Source organism: Melozone crissalis, unplaced genomic scaffold (assembly GCF_028551555.1).
Source record: "Melozone crissalis strain CALT ecotype California unplaced genomic scaffold, PUWL_Pcris_2 ptg000014l_1, whole genome shotgun sequence".
NCBI classification, from domain to species: Eukaryota; Metazoa; Chordata; class Aves; order Passeriformes; family Passerellidae; genus Melozone; species Melozone crissalis.
In genome coordinates, this window is record NW_026535792.1 from 6,604,471 (window position 1) to 6,624,633 (window position 20,163).

At 43.0% G+C, this 20,163-nt stretch overlaps 1 protein-coding gene across 1 annotated transcript in view; it reads left to right on the top strand.

Annotated features, from left to right (window-relative positions):
- AKAP13 (A-kinase anchoring protein 13) overlaps nucleotides 1–20,163 on the top strand; it is a 159,455-nt gene that overhangs the window by 68,193 nt on the left and 71,099 nt on the right. Inside the window, exon 8 of the mRNA XM_054272927.1 lies at nucleotides 814–875. Coding sequence (XP_054128902.1) covers nucleotides 814–875 — 62 coding nt within the window. The remainder of the gene's footprint in view (nucleotides 1–813; nucleotides 876–20,163) is intronic.

Below are 20,163 nucleotides of genomic sequence, written 5' to 3' on the forward strand. Positions count from 1 at the left end.
CCTTTGGTCAGATCACTTCACTGCCCTGAAAGTGTCCTGTGTGTCATGAGAGTCCTCAGCTTAGGGATCAAAGAGAATGACGATGTTGACTTCCTGCCAGGGAAAGGTAAGCAGGGGGAACCCCTGGGAAATGGTGACTAATGAAAACTTGGCTGGGCAGAGGAAGCAGCTGGGACCTGAAATTTGTACAACTGTGGTGGTGACACCATCACGGGAGCGTGGAGAAGGGGAAAGTCAGCTGGGACTTTGTAAACTCCAACAGCAAAGGTTTTGCTTTCCTAGTCCAGCAGGGTAATTCTCTCATCCATAAGGCAGTGCTGGGGGGTTGAGTTTTTTTTTTTTTTTTTTTTTTTGCAATGCTTAAAATAGATATTGAGGGCAGACAAGGTTGGTGTCTCGTGTTATCTTTGGGTTATGGTAAGGAGAAAAAAAGCAAAAGGTTTGATTGTTTATGTAGATGAATGGGAGCCAAGAAAATACACGAACAAGTACCTTCAGATGTGCTTGACCTCATCTACAGGTTGTCAGGAATTTCACCCTATGCTTGATGCTATTTCATCGTTTCCTTCAGTTCCAGATAGGATAATAGTTAAAATGAATAGCAAGGAAGCAGTGAAGTCAGCAATGAAACCAGAATTTGGAAATCAAATGGTCTTGTAGGGGTTCAAATGGACTTGTTGGAAGGCCTTGGGGTTGGGTTTTCTTTTCTTTTTTTTTTTGAGGGGGGGACTGGTTTGAGTAAACAAAAAAATGTTAGTAGCAATAAAAGAAGTTTGTTTTTAAATTGCCTTTGTGGATCTTCTGTTTGCACAGGGATGTTGGAAATGAAAACTGAGGACGAGGTGGATTTTCAGAAGCACGGCACAGAGGAAGTGGTGAGTGCAGGTGTTGTCACCTTGTCCATTGCTGTGCTCTATAAAGAAATGTCACTGCTGCTGTGACCTGCTGGTTTCCTTTCTGTACGCTCTGCAAAGCTGAACAATGTCCAGTGACATTGCTTTAGCCTTTTAAAGACAGCCTGGGCTTTTTTAGCCCTTGCCTTTTCAGCTGATGAATTCAGGCATATTTGTGTTTTCTCAGCCAGTCACAGATTGAGCCAAGAGGTTCCTCAAGGGGCAAGGTTGTACCTTGCACAAGATTTGTGTGTGATTTGACAAAAGCCATGTCCTGGAATGCATTTTGAGGTTGGTGATGCTGTGGGGGGCCAGCAGCACCTTCAAGGTCCCTGTACTGCTGGTGCCAGGGTGGTCCTGGACAGTCTGTCCATCCCTTCTGGTGCTTTGTGTTTCCAGGGAGGTTTTGGCAGAAGGAGCCGTGGCTGTGGTTTATGTTGGTGTGTGCACAGACTCCAGAGTCTAAAGGCATCATGGGCTGGGAGTGTTTGTGCCTTAGCTGGAAGAAAAATGAATAATGGGAGGATATATAGGGCTCAAATGTGGGGTGAAATGTCATATTCCTCATGTCAGTGAAACAATATAAAAAGGCCATGTCAGGAATCCATTGATATTGTATTTTATTACTTGTGCTTTGCCATATTTAAGGATTATCTGTGATTAAAAAAAACAAAAGGTTGATATTTAGCTTTACATGAACATAATCTTCATTTAAAGCACCACCAATACAAATTCTGCTTTATCAATAGCTGAGACTTTTTTGGTCTTACCTTTCCTAGATGGATTTGTATTTGCTCCTGTATTTTATGTGTGGTTTCGTGTTCCTGAAAAAGTGTTTTGTAAATGGCAAATTGATGGCAGCCTTATGTTGGAGCACCTTGCCTTTGAGCAGCTGTGTTTGTGTCTTCCCTACCATTATGAAGCTGTTAAAAGAGAAAATACTGTTGGGATGAGTTTACAGTGCAGGGTGGAGCTCCAAAAATCTTTGCTCATCATGCAGTAAAGCTCTTTGAGCAGCAGAACAGTCTTGCCAAAGCTTGTAATAAAATCAGGTTTATTATGTTTTTAACAAGTTAAGGCTTAATTTCTGTAGCTGTTTGCTTGGTGAGTTAGCGAGGGACTAGAGAAAATAACTTTCCAAGCCAAAATTTGTGCTGATAGGGAAGTCTTTCATTACTGGAATATGTGAGCATAAAGATGCTACTGAATTATTTTTTTTTACTGACCCTTTATTAAAGATAAGTTTTCTGACCAATACTTCCAAATCTGGTAGTGAAGTAAGGAATCTTTAGAAAATGCAATTTAGGACACAGCCTTTTAGTTTTGAGCAAGGAGAAAAGAAAAAAAAAAGTGTTGAATTTAGCTTCCATTCTTCATGTTTTACAGGGATTTTGGGTTTTGTGTGTGTGCTTTCTCCTCTTCTTCCTCTCCCTCCCACCCTGTCAAACACCTCTTCAGAAATCTGGCTTTTCCGAGGCAGGAATGGGAGTGCCAGGGGAATGGAAAGTTTGCTGCAGGACTGACAGGGTTCCTGTTGCTACGTTCAACAGAAACAAAATAACAACTGCACTATATTAAGGTCATTTAAAAAAAAAAAAGAAAAAAACCCCAACCAAAAAGGAGTGTAAGGCTTATAAATAGAGTTTAATTCACACATGTGGGCTGGGTCGGAGGCGGCCGGTGCAAAGCCACCATCGCGCTTTGTGCCTCTCCTGCCACGTCCTGACTCTGCTTTATTTAGAGCTGCTGCTTTCTGTAGCCAGGAGTCCTTCAGGTGCTCATTGGCCTCTCATTACAGACCATTTTGTGGTTAGTAAAGGTGGTTTTCTTAACTTGCTGCGAATAGAGGTGTTGCTGCTTGCCCCTGGTCAGGAGCTGCAGGTATTTTGCAGCCTCACTGGTGCTGTCAGCAGTTTTGGATCGTGGGAATTATTGCTAACTCCTGTTTTATGGGTGAGAAATTTGCACACTGCTTTTCATAAGCGCAGGGTACTAAGAAAAAAACAGTCTTGGAATTTAAACAGTGCAATTTCTTGTATAGTTCAGTCATGCTGAAGGACAGGAGCTTGAGTAATCTGGAGAGAGAAGGGGGAAAACCCTTTTCTTCTAATCTGGGTTCTGAAGAATGAAAAACTGTGAAGCATTTTTAGAATTAGCGGGATCTGTGATGCCAGTGTTACAGATGTGAGATCTCACACTTTCTCCCATAGTCGTTTCAGAAGACTCTTGCACGTGTCATGGAAAAGCTGCTATTAAAAAATGTTTAGGAAAATAATGGTCTATAGGGTTATAAGCACTTAAGAGAAAATAATGGAAACATGTTTTTTCCAATTAAAATGAGTTTTTAAATTATCTATTTCTTAAATTCCCAGAATCTTTTCTCAGAATTTGTATCTGTTCAGCTGTAAAACTCAGTAACCAGAATTTCCCAGGCTCCTTGCATGTTGCTTATCCTGATGGAGACCCTCCTGCTCCTTATCTTCCTGCTTAGTTTGGGAATCTTGAGTAGAGCTGGTACAATCACTTGATGTGATCTATTAAAATGAGACTTCAGTGTCTTTAAAATGGAATAATTTTTAACTCTGATGAGAAATTTGGTTTGGCTTCTGCATGCTGCAATATTAAAATAATTTAAAATGGAGCCTGTGGCTCCAGCATCATAAAAGTAAAGCAGCAGTTTAAAATCAACTGTACCCTGATATGCTTCTCTTGTGTTGATCCCAGAAATTGGTTGTGATTCATTATTTGCTGAATCTTTGTCTTCATGTGGCAGGATGGATAAGGTTGTGCTGCTGGGTTGTCTGAGCCTGTGACTGAGAAGTTGTAGCTGTCTGACCTCACGACAGAGTTCACTGGGAAATAGCCTTGCTATTGCATTTATTAAGTATGTTAGTTAGTTCCCATTGAATTGAATGCATCCTACCTTTACCAGAGGAACCAGTATTTAATTAATGTCTGTGTTTTCAGAAATTGCTGAGAATGAAGCTTAGAAAACTCTTGCACTTGCATCCCTCCACTGATCCAAGTAGTGCAGTAACAATTGATATATCAGCAAGGCCACTTTCTGGGGAAGACACTTGGAATATTTCAGTCATGATTTGGAAGATGGAGGTATGTTTATAACACTCAGATGATATCAGGTCAGGAGGGATCGTAGGCACTTGAGAGAACAGGGTCAGGCTTCAGCCTGACCTTAAGAAATTGGAGAGCACATCCAGATAAGAGATAAAAGCACACAGTGAGTGCTGCATTTGCAAAGGAGAAGGCAAAATGCACTTTTTACCAAGTCAGGTTTTAAACTGGAGAGGGATAGGTTAAAATAAGGCTGAGGATTTGTAGTGGATTACAAATGAACCAACTGCAAGAGCTATTGCAAGAGAGACAAGTCTTGTTTGGAGTTCTATTTGAAGGAGTGTCCTCTGTAAGGTGCGGGAGGTGACTTACTCATGTGTGGCACTGTGGAGCCATCATCAGTGCCATCAAATCCAGCTTGGGGTGCCCTGCACAGAGGAAGACGCAGGAGTTTGGAAAGTATCCAGAAGGGAACAATGAGAAGAGATTAAGAAACGTGAGAAGAGATTGAAAGAACTAAATTTATTCGATGCAGCAAAAAGAAAGCCATTGTGCAATCCAGCAGGCTGCCAACATGTAATAGTGGTTATTAAAGTCCCAGATTTCCATGGCAGTTTAATTTACTGATTTGCTTATTTGCCAGGATGATTTAGGCTGGATGTTGTGAAAACATCCTGTTACCATCATAAAACTGTTGCAAGACCACCTAGGGAGGCCAGGAAACCTCCTTCCCTGGGAGTTGTAAGAGATAAGAGAGATGATGCTGCCAGGACCAAGCCTCAGGTCTGTTGTTGCCCGTTGGTTTTGGTTTGTAGCCCCCATGTTTGTGCTTTGCTGAACAGGGAGGAGAGCAAGGAGCTGCTTGGCCAGAGTCTGGCAGGGTGAGCACAGGAAGGGGACTGGGGCAGCAGGACTGCAGGAGATGAGGATGGGAAGAAGGGGATGGAAAAGAGCCTATGGGAGAGAGTAGAGACGCACATGGCACTGAGATGAGTGTTGGGATGGACAGTAGGTGTGAAGAATGCAGAGATTTTTCCTTCCCCCATTTGTAATGTCTCATATTTCTCTTCCTTGGAGTCATCGGATAAATGGATAAAATTCTGGTCAAGGTGTACAGTGGCACCCACCTCCTGTTGCTGGTGCTGAGGAGCAGAGTCTGGTGCAGTTCCAAACTACTGAACCTTGCTGGTGACCCAAGACAAGGGATTGCTATAGTTCTTCAGGTTCCAATTAATTTTCTTAGGAATCAACTATTTTAGCAAACTGCTCACCCTGAGGACCTGACAAATTCAGGTTGTCTGTATGCACTGAAGTTCATTTTCTCCATCTGCATGGGTGTACACATGTACATACATGGTACAAGGGATGGGGGTTGCAAATCCCTTTTTTCCAAAGGGCCTGCAGAATAGCATGGGAATTTCGTCAACAGCTTGGACAATTTCAGAGCAAGTGGCTGAAGTGTTGGAAACAAATCAGAGCTGGGTCTGGTGGTGAAAAGTGCTGCCTTAACAATAGGCTGTGTTCTCACCCTGCCTCTTTAAAATCACTTGTGTAACCCTCTCTTTGTAAATGTTGTCCTGTAACTACAGTAAACACGGAAAATCAGAGCCAAAAGGGAGCCTGCCCTAAGCCTGGCATTAATGCTGGAGGCTGACACACACTTACCCATCGGGTCAGGGCTTTGGGCTAGTCATCTGCCAAGCCCTTTCTCACACCCACCAGCATCCTGTGTCTGCCCCGGATGCTCAGAGCAGAGCCTTTGAGCTGTGTGAGGAAATTGTGTCAGCTGGCCAGCCCTGAGTGAATTCATGGCTGTGTAGGACACATCACCCCGGCTTTCGCCGCCTGCTCTGGCCATCGCCACACAAGCTGCAGGGAGCGAGAATAAAAGCTGGGGGAAGGAAAAGAAAAAGAAATTCAAACCAGGCTGAGCTTTTTGTTCGGCCTTTACCATTACTAATGCCTTGAAGGCATTTATACAACTATTGTGGCAGGTTTTTTTTTGTCCTGCGCTGAATTTCTCTGGGTGCTGCATTTCCGATGCCTTTTTATCCAGAGTGCTGGTAATCCCCGGCTCAAGACAGTAGTTTCCAAGCTCAGTCACAGGATTCACGGATGTTAAGGGGCGAGGCAGGAACGTGGACACGGAGCCAAATCCCCAGCTCAGTGCAGGGATGCTGCTCCCAGCTCTGGCTCGGGGCCGATGAAGGTGCCCACGCCGTCCCCACCGTGGCCACAGGGGTTGTGCCAGCCCTGCTGATCTCTGGAGATGGTGAGTTAATTCTCCTCCCCTTCGCCTTCAGCCACCGTGCTTCAGAGGCAAAGATTGCTGCCTGATACTCTGGTTTTTCATCATCTGCTCATTTTCTCTAATGAAACATCTGGCTCTGCCATCCTCCCAGTTGCAGTGAAGTTTATCCCTCTGTTTTTTCACACTCATTGTTGAAGGCATCAATATCTACCTGCAGTTTCATCTGTAGATGCTGTTGCCTCAAAGGCAGAGTTGTTTGTTTATTCTGGCTGTAGTTTTGAGATGGTTTAGATTGAAGACAACTGTTTAATAACTACAGTTCTGCAATGCTCACTTACGGCTTGCTTCAGACAAAGGGGTTCACTCATAAATTATTTTGCATCAGTGTATTAAAGTAGCTTTCAGATCCTTTTTAGGATCAGGACTCTGTTATTTTGCAAGTTTGTAAAATACAGACCTAACAGATTTTATGTCCTGGTTCAGAACTTAAAATAGTCCAGGATAGAAAATCCTGGGTTTGGAACTCTCTTCCAGTGGTTTGATACATTCATTTTCTATGCAGTCATAAAACTGTGGATCCATACTATCCATAAAATAATGGATGTTTAGGATTGTAAGTCTAGCAAAGGAATGCTGATATTGAATATTGTACCTTATGAAGGAAAATATTGTGCTGTTTCTGAAAGCTCCAATCTCCTTTATTCTCCTGGTTCTTTTATTTGTGTTTGAAATATCTTAAAAGCTTTGTGGTGTAACTGTTGTACCGTAGATATGATGACTGCACATTGAATTCCTGGTCTAAATATAGAGAAAACTAAGATGATAACATGGGAGACCAAATGTAGACTTTTGATGGAGGCTGCATTATTATGACAAAGGGGTACTTTGCTCTATCAGATCACTGGGTTTTTATCCTTCTGAAGGAACTTGTCTAGTTCCATTCTGATATTTTGGAAGCCAGAGTTGGCCCCTTACAGTGTAGACAGGCCACTGTTCATACTTTTCTGTAGATTACTTTTTTTGCCGTTTATTGGAATTTACACCATTTTACAGGAAAACCTTATAAATGCAGTAAATAGATTTTTAATTATATTCCCATACATTTCTTCTGGGTTTTTGTGAGTAGTCATGGGACAGACAGGAGAGATGAACAGGAGCTCTTGGGCACTGATGAAGCAGGCTCTAGCAATATCCAGTTATAGCATTTCTGACTTTAACTTCCAGCAAAGGATGAAAAGAATGATGAGTGTAAGAAGATAAGAAGTACTGTCAAACTTTTTCCATAGAAACATGGAAAGTGCCTGTAACCTCATGGTCCTTTCACAGATTTCCCTTTTTGTTACTGTTCTCAGCCTTTTCCCACCTATTTTAGGTTGTTTGCCTTACTATATTATTTTCATGCAAAGGTGGAAACCTGTTGTTTTTCCTGCGGCACCTCAGCTGTTTCTGCTCAGTGTCTGTTTCTGCCTGGTGTCACACACACATCCTGGTGTGGCCCAGGGTGACTCAGCTGTGTTGCAGAATGCTTCTGGGCTCAAACTGCTGTTAAAACATCAGATGAGACAAAAGCTTGGGTGATAACTAAATGTTTGCCTCTTCATGCAGGTTCCTTTCACTGAGCAGACTGGTGGCTCTCTGGCTTGGCAGGGACATCTTTGCAGTTGTACAGGACAGACTGGTGGTGGGGAGGTTTTTAAGCTTGGGGCTGTGAGACAAGAATAGATGGTTAATGTTGCAGTGGATGATTCAAATATCATAGTCCACCCAGAAGGACTGTGTGATTTGGTGTCCAAGAATGTGATATCCAAAATAAAAGTTTGGGAGGGAATGGGTTTGGCTGAGCTGGGGCAGCTGCAGGTCAGAATTAAAATCCCCAGGGTCAGAGCAGTGCCTTGGTGTGTTGTGTTTGGCTATGGGCAGTCATAGCTGTCCTTGCTGTCATAATTAATGGAAACTTTCAAGAATAGGAAACTTCTGAATTTTGGTAGAAGACTTTAGTCATAAGTTGTGCCAAAGAAGAGGTGATATCTGCAAATGACATGTACAAAGCATGGACAAGAGTGACATTTTTATTGGGACCCCAGAGCAGGTAGACACAAAACATAGAAGTTTCTTCTCAGTGCTGCTCCTCCTTTCCACTGCTGCTTTGGTTTTTCACTGCTGTGGTCTGTGTTTTGGACTTCTGCTTTGGAATAACCCCAGCAAGGAGGCTGTAACAAGAACATAAAATGTTTTGCAATGGTTTAATAAAGTATACTTCATCAGCTGTATAGGAACTAGCAGATGGGAGCAAATTCTAAACTAGGCTTTCTTTTGCACTTGGTGTCTTGCAGATAATAAAGTTCTTCTTCCACTTCTCTTTCTGCTTCACTTATACATTAAATTTATGCCTAAATAAACATGTACTTGATGTAGTAAACTTTCTGATTTTCTCTTGAGCAGTGGTGAACTTAACTGCTCCCTCCCATCTTACTTGCTGTGTTTATTATCTTAGTGCCACTGATGTACTTGGTGAAAATGAAGGCGGTAGCTGTGCCCAGGAGACTAATCCAAAAAACAGAGCAAATATTTCTGGATTATCTTGTTTGCTTTCTCTTCTGTTTCTGTAATTTGAAACAGAGGAATTGTTGCTATTCTGTGTTTAACCTGAGTTATGCTGCTCTCCTTTCAGATCTGCAGAAGGTCTGATGGGTGGCTTTTGGTTTCCTCAGCCTGGTTAGGTATTACTTCTCCCTAAAGACTTTGCCCTGATCCCATTACAGCCACTTAATAGTAGTTTCTCCTTATTTTTGCAGTTAGTTATTTGGGGGCATATTCTTACTGCATCTCTTCCAATACCACGTGCCTCCCTTTCCTGGAGCATTCCCATCTTCCCCACTGGAGCACCAGTACTGTGTTTGCAGGTACCTGGGGGCTGGCTCTGCCTGTCTCTGGCTGTGCTCTCCCTCCTCATGTGTGTCCTTCCAGCTGCTGAGATAAGAGGCAGGAACATGAAGCCTCACCACTGCTTGCTCATTAGTCTGAGCTCTGGTACTGAGTCTGCTTAGCATCAAGTGACTTGTTTGTCTTGTGTCTGAGACTATGCTTACCTCCATTAATCAAAAAAAAAAAAAAAAAAAAGATCATAATCCTGAACTACTTGACACTGAACTTTTGCTTGGTTTCTTAACACAGCTGGATATACTAAATGCCTGAAAGCTGTTAGGAGGAATATTTCCAAAATACACGTTTTCAAAGACTGGAGGTGCAGTTCTCTGAAGTGTTGGTTTCAATCTGAGATCATCTTGTGTTTAGGAGTATGAAATCTCTTCTGCCTTTCCAAAATACTGTACTGATTCTTACCAAAAGCATGGAGAGGGATGGGCTGTTAAAATCTACTGAGATTACAGAAGGATTCCTTGGTAATTTGTTCCACTATTATTTCTTTTTTTAACTCACTGGCCATAACAAGGTGAGGAAACACTTACTGACCTGCTTGCCCAGATGAGTTATAGCTTCAAATGCCTGCACTCCAGGGTTAAAACAGAGCAGTAATGTGCCTTTTTGAGCCTTTTAAAGAGAATGAAGGGTGCTTACATCATGACCAGATATTCCTACCTGTAGATAAACCAAGAGAGGCATGACTGTAAAGATTGAGGTCTTACAAAGGGAAGGGGTGAGAGAAATTCCTCCCTGCAGCACAGGCAGAAATGGGTTTTAGGGCATTTTGCAAATTCTGTGTTTTAATGTGCTTTGAGGAGACATCGAGAGGCAGCTGAAAAAGCTTTTTTAGTTCCTAGCTGTATATTTGGGGGACAGTGTTTGATTTTTCTTGTCAAACCTTGTTTATTTCTTCTTTTCTGTCTTTGAGGAAGCTGAGTTTTACTTCGTATGCTATAAACGATGCAAAAAGCAGCCAGAAGACTGTAGATGGATCCTCTGCCTTTGTTATAAATCTGTGTATATAGACTAAATAAATAGCTTCTTTCTGGGCTTAAAATCCTTGCAGTGCAGCAGACAACAGAAATTTGTGTCTTGGAGTAGCTCCGAGAATTCTTTAATGCTGAAATATCTCCTCTGCTTGCGAACCTGGGGCTCTCCCTCCTCTAGATAAGCAGGTTTCTGTTTAAACTGGGGTTTTTTATGATTGTCCTTTTGGGCAGGCATTGGCACAGCTGACAGAGACTCTAGAAGTGCATGGCAGGGAAGTAAGAAGTTTGAAGGTAAGATTTAAACAAGTCTTTGTTAAAAAGAGCAAAGGGAAAGAAAAAATCTGTGCATGGGGTATTGGCTTTTTTTGGCTCTTGACAGTTTGAATGTACACGGAAAAAGACTGGAGCTCTTTAAAAGCTTTGTAAGTTGTTTTCTTCTCCTTCAAGAAAACAGAATTTAGATAGAAACATCTTGTTTCAACTAGCAGCTGAATTAAATGTTGAAAATAGGATATTTTGGTTGAATTTGTTGTTTTGGTTTTTTTTGTTAGGCAGTCATTAGATTCACAGAAAAGTACATTCTGTTTTTTATGCAAGCCTTCCTGTGAGCAGTGCGTGCTCTCTGTCTGGGAAGGAGCACTGTCTGAAGCACCAAATATCTTGTGGCAGCTTGACTCTTAAAATATATTGTGTGTTATCTTTTACAGAGGATGTTGGCAGATGTCTGGATCCCAGCAGTGAAAGAGCAGGAGGGGAGGCAAGACAAACCTGGGGTTTATTGTGGATTGCTGTTGGAGGAGCAAATGGGAGCCAGGAAGATGGGCAGTGGAGGATGTTTAGTCCCTTGTAGGGGCAGAAAGCAGCAACAGAAGGGGTATTTTAAGGCAGTATTTAGTGAGAAATTAAGAAATTAATTTCCTTTATTTCTTGTCTGAGTCTGGTGGGCAAGACCACACTTTGGGGGCATTCATCCTTTTTCCCCCAAACTCCCAGTGCAGGGGAGGGAATGAGGTGCTGATTGCAGCCACTAAAGAGAGACCAAAGTCAGGAATGGAGCCCAACTTTTATTTTCTTCCAGTCTTACCAACTGGCTTAACCAAAATAGAGCATAAAATGACAACAGCTGTTGAAAAATGTCAAAATTGTTTGCCTGCATCAACAGATGTTTCCATAATCCATTGATTTTTAGGTTGGCCCAGCTTAAATACAGTATGAGGGTGAAAGTCAAAAAGGTAAAATCTTATCTAGGAGATGTTTCTCTGGTTAGGAGAACTTTATAAGCTGTCAGAAAAGCCATAAACAAAGTTGCACCAAAATATATAGTGGCTTTTAGTTTAAATTGTGAAAATATTTTGCTTTCAATAGCTTTCAGATCTTTTGCTGGGTATTTTTGCTTATGTGTCTGCATTAAGTAAGCCCATTTAACAAAACCTGATCCTCTTATAAACATGGAATAATGACAGTATCCCAACATATGGGTTTCATTAATTTTTGCATGTTTTGAAGTTGCCTTTTTTTTTTCTACTAAAGGCAAGCTTTAGAAACAGAAGAGACCGGTGCTGCATGATAGCCAAAAAAGACTAGCTGAGGAATAATAACTTGGAGTAGTTAAATTATTTAACTGTTGTATAACAGATTTTTTTCTTTTCCAGTAGAGAGGGATGCTGCATAATCTGCATTCCTCCCAGTTGCTGTTAGTTGTTTGCTTTGATGGAACTGGCATCAGTTCTGCTGGTTATCTGCAAGCTTTTGTGCTCTTGAGTCTTGTAAATGTTTTGGATTTTAGCCTGAAGAGAAAGCTTCAGAACATTTTCCTCTTTCTTCCTAAGAAAACAAAACCAACCCTTTCCTTGTAGTCACTGGCAAGAAATCTCAGATGCTCCATTTTCCTTATCTGCAGCACAGCAATCTGCAGCTCCTGGGACAGTCCAAATCAGAAGGATAACTCAGGGAAATTGCAGGATATATTAAATGCTGCTTTGACATTTTTGGTGCCATTTATCATCAGCCATTATCTTATATGTATTTATCTACTGAAAAAAGCTGTTAAAAATATGGAAATGCATCATCTCTGGCAGGTGGGGAATGAGAGAGGGGAGCACAAAAACTCAGCAACTCAAACTTTCCTAAAGCACCTGTATTGACCTGACATTCCCCATGTTTGCAGGACATTCCCTAGCTTTAACTGAGTGGAGAGGCACAGGAGCCGGGCTTGGGAACCATTATTCCAGTTAGGATTTAACCTTGCAACAACAAATGTTACTGTAGAGGGATCTTTGAAAAGCTGGTAGAGGTGTAGGATATGTTAGTTTATAACCTTAGAATAAATGTTTTATTCTTTTTCTGGAGCAGCATCAACTGCTGAGGAAATTCCTTACTAAGGGTGATGCTTCCACGTATCTGGCTGTTATTATACATGCTTTATGCCCTGAAATTCCTTTAAAAATACTTTCTAAAATCAGGCTATAGGGGGGAACATACTCAGCATGGATTGATGTAGCTGTCCTTAATGATGGCTTTGTGGACCCAATGAATCCTTACCCTTGTATATACATCCTTAGTCCAGAGGGATGAAAGTGGGGTAAAAATGGATAAAACCAGGGTTTTTTCCACAAGGTCAACATTCTCTCCTGGGCTCTTGAGCTGTAAAGACATGTTTGTTTAATATTCTTTACAGAGGACTACCAGGGAAACGGATAAAACAGTGAGCAAGGGAATACTCATGTGGTCCTAAAGCAGACCTCCCAGGCAGGAGCTGGATTCCAAATGCCTCCTCTCAAAGTTTGCATTGGATTTCATTTCAGGTTTCCAAATGCATGGAGAGAGGGCACGAAAATATTGGTTGAATGCGGGTGTAGGTGGGAGAGTGATCTGGAGTGGCTGTTATTGCTGGGAGAGGGGCTTGGCTGCACTCAGAGCATCTCAGCTACCCTTGGGGGCTGAGATCCTCCTTCCCACAAAGCAAACAGGAAAATTGGAAGGGCAGAACAAATGCCACAGTGTCCTCAATCCACTGCCTTCATTAGCAGCCAAGCAAAAAGCTGACCTGGGAATAGGATGGGTGCCTTTGTACAGTGCTCTGCTTTCCCAGTGCTTCCCCTCCCAGATTTTCAATTACAAGATGAAAGAAAAGATAACTTTTTCCCTTTTGACAGAGTGCCTGGCCAGGACAATACACTGGGTCGTGTGGGCTTCCGAAGGGCTGAGTCTTAGGGACTTCAGTTAAAAAGGAAAAAAATAAAAGAAGGGAAACTGAATCATTTTCTGGCATGATTTATTCATTTGAATGACCCGTCTCTGTTTTTCAGTTAGATTACAGTGCCTTAAACTGTAGGCATGAAAGAATGGTAAAAGTTGAATAATTTCCTCAGTTCAAGATGTGTCATTTTTATATTGTCCATTAACTTCACTCACTCATGCCATACGTCATTTTTGTTGGGCTTTATCCACCAATTCATCTACATAATCTGCTACCCTGTCTCTGTTTTTAGCTAAAGACATAATTCGTCAGCTAGAGCCATCCAGCAGGCATTTCATGGCACTGATCTCGTGTGATGCTGAGGCATCCTGGGGTGGCTCAGGCCATGTCTGCCTGCTCCTGTGCCCTGCCCACAGCAGTGGGGATCATTTCAGAGCACAGGGATGTTTCCTGCACTCTGGAAATGTCAGGTGCTTTGTTTTCCTGCACAAAAACTTGAACTGGTTTTTAACCTCATATCTTGAACTGTAGAGATTCAGTCTTTCTAGAATGGGTTGTTATGAGGGAACAGAACATATGTTTTTAGTTGTATAAATGAGTACTTTCTTATATCCTGTAGCTATCCTAATCATGTCAGAATATGCTTTTGTATTATGGATTATATAAAAATGAAAAAGTCCTTTGATTTTTGAATTTTTAAGCTTTATAGATAATGAAACATCCTCTTTTCTTGCATTTGAAACAAATGCAATGATCTTTTCCTTAACTCCTCTGTAGGACAAATTATTAGACATTGCTTTTATTGGGCTTGAGCAGGCCTTCAGGTTATTTGAGGGATGGTCTGTGCAAACCAATTTCAAGTGATTTGTATAATGTTTACAGTGTTTTGAAAACTCCTATAAATGCAATGCACAATTTTAAATAGTTTTATTTATGTCATTATCTTTCCAGATCCCCAAAATTTTAATCCTTCCTTTATTGGAGAATCACAATAATTAGCAAAGATTGCCACACATTGTGTGCATGTGAAATTTACATGTTTATTGACAGCAACTGAAAACCATAAAGGAAAACATAAACAAATCTATTGTGACCAACTTTAGTGTTGGATGAGATCAGAGAAGTGAGCATCATTTTTTCAGCAGCAGCTCCAGGCTGGGTTGTGCCAGCTGTGAAATCAAAACATTATCCTACATCCACTTGTTTTGGTTTCAAATTGTGTTATTATTTACAAAAGTCCCCATTTTTTTGGTGTCTGACCCAATCTGTAAGTGATTAGACTCTGTGCCATGGTGGGAAGTGCCAGAGCACAGGACCAGCTGACAGGAGGACACAGGGGATGTGCAGCTGATTTGTTCATAGCTCAGGTGCTCCTTGACAGCCTCTTTTGGGATTGTTCCTGCTTTTTCCACTCATGTTTTCCCTTCCCTATTTTCAGGATGTTGAAACTCACAGAGCAAAGCAACATGTCCAGTCCTTGACAGCAGGAGTATTTCTCTCAACTCCCATAACACGCTAAATAAATATCTGTGGGCTGCTCCAAGATCCCACAGCACTCCAGCCAGCTAGACATCCCAACTACAGTTATTTTTGGTAGAGGAAGAAGCAGATCTTACAAAGTGATGTAGAGTCAGCTGAGGGGTTGCTAATCTCTTGAGTGGGTTGTGTTTCTCCTGTAGCCATTTGGGAGCTGTGAGATGGGCAGTTGACTTCCTCTGGAAGGATGTTCAGGCATGCTCTGTGGCTGACCAAAGCTTCAGCATTTTTCTGAAGGTTATTTGGACAATAGAAATTCCTGAAAAATGCACACTGAGTCTCTGAGAAATATTGGAAAAAGGGAAGGTCAGGAAGTGGCTGAAGGTCTCTCAAGGTGTTTTTGTATTTTCTCAAAACACGTGCTCCATGTATCCGTGTCAGACAGCTTTCCAAGCCCTCCTCATTCCCTCATGGCTCTTTAGCTGTTTCTGTCTGGTTCTGTCTGAGCTCAAACACAGGCTGCAGCTGGACAGTGGATTGTTTGATGTTAAATTCAGCCCAGTCGTGTTGTCCCAAAGCATTGCTCCATGAGGAAATGCCTCTCTCCAGACCTTGGTGTGAATATATGATTTAAATAGAGAAGTTTTAGGAGAGTCCCAGGCTGGAGAATAAAACTTGTGTTGGTACTGTGGGTGATTTTCCCCAAGGAATAAATCAAACTGATGAATATGGAGGTGTTTTAGGACTAGGATTGTTGAGGTTTGTTGCTGCATCACTGACCTTCCCCCTTGGAGTAGCATGGATTTGCCTCAGGTGGTGGGGGACTGTCCGTGTCCCCCTCTGTGACTCCTTTTCTTTCCAGGAGGGGGTATTCAAAATCACAGCCAGCCTTTTAGAGCCACTTATAGCTTGGTGGGACGCTGCTGGATCGTGCCATGGCCAGAGGGATGCAGCTCAGGACAGGAGTGCCACCACCCCACAGGGATGCAGACGGACAGGCACAGTGGGACTGGCTCAGCTACAAAACTCCTCTCAGTGCTGCAGGCTCCTGCAAACATGAGAAATGCCATGAGAAATCCAGGGCTCTTGACCAAGGTTTGTGGTGTGAGTGCTTGCTGGGGTCAGCAGCAGCCTGGTCTGCTTCAGAATCCACATTTGAGTGTCCATCGTGGTCTGGTCTCACGTGGGCGCTGCCTCCCTCCCAGCAGACAGGATGGATGTGCTCTCCTTTCCAGACTGGACGTGCTCCTCTTACAGGCTCTGCAGCATTAGAGTACAGATTTCCTTTGCCTTATTTAGTTGTAGGAAAAAAGCGATATGTTTTGTCTATCCTTGCAAGAGCCAGAAACGTAAAATTTTAAAAAGCCTTCCCAGAAAGCTGCTTTCTCTTAAGAAAAGGGCAATTGAAATTGTAATTCTTCTCTCTTACTGCCTGATGAATTTATTGTCACCTCATTTTAGTGCCCAAAAGCGGGGTTTGCCTTGCTTTAAAAAGGGAGAATTTTTCCTTTCATCTGCTGCTCCATTAGTTCCTATCAGAGTCACGGTTTAAAAAGTTAATGCGCCTGAGTATTTCTGCAGATTGCATCATTGCAGTGTTTCATAACGATATGGCAAAAGTAATTTGAAACAGATAACAATGGTTCAGTCTGTTTCAGGATAACCATGATTTCCTTGTCATTAAGAGGTCTGTTAGCGGGCGGAGGAGGAGGAGGAGTTTTATCTGGATGAGTTACAGATCATATGGCGTGATCAAGTGCGGTTGTTCTTTTTTTTTCTTCCCCCTCTTTTCCTTCCCTTGAAATCCGCAGCGCTGGACTTGGGTTTGGATATGAAATGATTGGATAGTTTCAAACTCCTGGCTGCACAAAGTGGCTCAGAGCTTCCAGATGTTTTCAATAAGGATCCCAGAACTGTCGCATCAGCAGCCAGTGGCCGGGGCTGCTGCTCGCGTCTCCTCTCCATTTTGAGCAACTTGCCAAAAAAAAGCGAATTATTTTCTTGTTAGGTTTTTTTTTTTTAATTTAATCTTTATTTTCTGATCTTCTGTTTCATTGTGTTTCAGAGCATAAATGCTATATACTGTCTAAACACTTGTATGGCATTCAAGGACTGCCTAAATAGCTGGACAAAAGAGACTGAAAGCTTTTGTTCTGTTCTGTCCCGGCTGAGTCGTGTTCTGTGTCTGCCTGACAGTGCCTGTGTGGATTGCAGGCTGTGTGCAAGGCAAGATTTCTAGCCTGAAACAATGCAGCAAAAGCCCCACCTAATGTGGGAAGAGGGTGATGGTCTCCCAAGGGAGAGCGTGTCTGGCACATTATCTTCTGTTTGTTTATATTATATTCCTCCTCCCCCCCTCCTTCCTTCAACAGCAAAGTCTGGAGATGAAGATGAGATGCACTTTGGGTGTCTGTAGTCATCACTGGTCCCCTGATCTTTGCTGTGAGTCAGGAACCTAACTACAGAAAAAACTCTTGGAACAAATTAGGGATTTTGAAGCTTAAATTAAAAAATGAGAAGGGAGAGAAGGGGTTATTTTTTTTACTTGGTGTGTGTTGATTCTTTCCCTCTGTTGCTGAAGGTGTAGGGGAGTCAAGGTCAATCAACTGACCACCTTTACTAAACCTAGACACATAATTAAGGAGTAAGGCAGGTCATCATCTTGATTCACAGGACATGCACCAAGTCCTGGGACACATCCTGTGCCCAGAGTCACCCAGCCTGGCGTGGGTCTGGTAGTTTCCCTGGCTGCTTCTCTCCACCTTTCTGCACCTTCCACATGAGATTTCTGTTCCTTGCTGCCCCATGAAAACCCCCACTCGTTTAATTGTGGCATTTGGCCATCCCAAAATCCTTGTGCATAGCTCAGGAAAATTGGCCTCCTGCCATGAAAGCTGCACATTTCCCAGCACGTCTCCCATCTGCTTTGACTGGAGATGTTTCTCATTTCCCCTTACCTGCAAGAAGGGTGAGGTAATGTGAGCCACAAAAGACTGGGTGTTGTTGCAACTGCAAGTTGGGCCCATCTTGCATCTCTGTGGAAGATGCACTGTCAGTTAGTGATGCTCAGCTCCTCTGCATAGTGGGCATTCCTTGACCCTGCAGCTGGACATCTCTTTCTGGTTGCTAGAGGAACTCTGTGGATCAAAGGTGAAATGATTTAAATAGAGTGTCTGAGCAGAGCTGTGCTGTTGTTGTTAGGATAGATCTTGGCTGGGTATACCAGCAGCTGTAATTAAATTGATTAAATCTCTCTGCTATATCAGTTTAAATAAAAAGGTACTCCATAATGAAACATTAGAACATCATTAAGACATTCTGACTTTGCAAATTCCTACACCTGAACTAAATTCACATACTTTGTTTATGGGTTCCTGTCTTGTAAATTTAGGTTTGAGGAAATCCCTGCCTTTTATGGTAGTGTTTGAAAGGCTGGAATGCTGTCACAGCCATTTCTGATTCCATGTCTCGATGGGCACATGACTGCTGGGACTCATTACTTGTGGAGAAAACTGGTGGCTCCAGAAAGTCCCCAAAGTACAACCACATTGTGTGTGTCCTAATACTGAAAGCAGAAGCTCTGCTCATTGTTGGAGAGAACGGAGTCATTGGCTGAGATCTTGAGCCAGGGACTGTAGCTGTAAGACATGGAAGAATCCTCCTCAGTTCAGCTCGTGGTGTGGTGGAGATGGAGCTTTGGGATGTGAGGGAGAGACTGGAGCACGAGGGAAGTGTGGGGAGAGCCTGGCACTGACCAGGTAAGAGTGTACCTGTGTCCCTCACTGGGAGATCTGACCTGCTATGAGTCCCAGCTTGCTCCAGTGCCTGAGGATATGCTCAGGTGCAAGGCCCAAGGCCAGCCTTCGTGTCAGGGCTGGCCACTGTGTCATCCAGTCTCAGGAGAGGAAGCCCTTTGCTTGGTTACTGAGTCTGCTGTATCTGTAGGGTAGCTCTGCTCTTGTCTAGTCTGACTGCACAGATCAGGGTGGCACACCCAAGAGCTCTCAGTAGTGTAGTGGTTCTGTAAACTCCTGGGTTGTGGCGTTTTACCAAACAGGCACGGAAGGGAGTCAGTTCCTGTGTTACTCACGGGCAGGCTGTGGTGCAGTGGGTTTGGGCAGTCAGAAGACTGGGTAGCACTGGCAAGAGAGAAGCTGGAGGCCTTGCTTGCAGCAGATGGGTTTAAATCTCCTTTGGAAGACTCATCTTGCGTTCAGATGCCGAGAACTTGTGTTTTATCCATTCCAGTAGGCTGTAGGGTTTGAGTCACCTTTGCAGGAGTTTGAGCTGGTGGCCACAAATCTCTTTATACAGCCAGGGAGCCGGGACCACCCTACAGGACTGGATGAAAAGACCTACAACCCCCTAACTAAGCTCCAGGAGTGGAGCAGATCCCAGCAGCAGGAGGTGGGCCAGTCTGCCGGCGCTGCTGTTGCAGATCAGCAGTCAAACCTTGGGTTGATAAATGCTGTTTCCAATTCTATTTTCTGCTTTGTAGCTTGGGATTAAAAATTCTGCATTTTCAGCTTTTCCATCTAGCAAAGCAGCAAGTTCTGGTCGCTACAAACTCCCAGTCTCTGAAAACTCTGCTTCCCCTTTTCTTCTCTCTTTTTTTTTCCCTTGCGTTTTGAACCGCCCCCATTCCCTTTTGAATCGGTGAATGAGAGAATGTCTAAAGCCAGGGAAGTATGGAAAGATTTCATCCCTGGAGAGGTCAGGGTGGGGTGGAAAGCGGAGGGGGCTGCAAGGGGGCAGTTTGAAAACAGGAAACCATGTGGCAGTGAGCATGCAGGGCCCAGCTGATGTGAATGAGCTATTGAGAGCAGAGAGACTCGCGCTGGCCCCAGCATTAGAAAGACAAAAAACTTTGGGTTGGTTTTTCTTTTTTCCTGCCCCCAAGAAAAAAAAGCTCTGTCTTTCAGGCTAGAATAGATGAAGGAATATTATATTTTCTGGACAACTGGTTGCTGAGGTCTTTGCTCTGTGTTGCAAACAAACTAAGAGAAAGTAAATGGCTGATTTCCTTTTTTTTTTTTTCCATGCGCGCTGATTAAATCATAAGTTTCCGTTCCTGGTTTAGGAAAGCATTAACCTTGAAACTGTCTTTCATTCACCTGGCCTGGGGGAGTGGGAAGAGTCTTTTTACCTCCTGAAAAACACGTCCCTTTGCTCTCAGTCTCGTTTTGGACCGAGCAAGCACACCAAGTGCCTGCAGCCAGAGGTGGAAGAGGCTGGCAAAGAAAAGCTGCTGCTTTTTCTTTTTCTTCCCCCGCTCCCTCCTCTTTTTTTTTTTTTTTTTTCCTCTCAGTGAATCATGCTCCCACAACTGCAAAGTAAATTTGAAAGCCGGGAGAACACTGG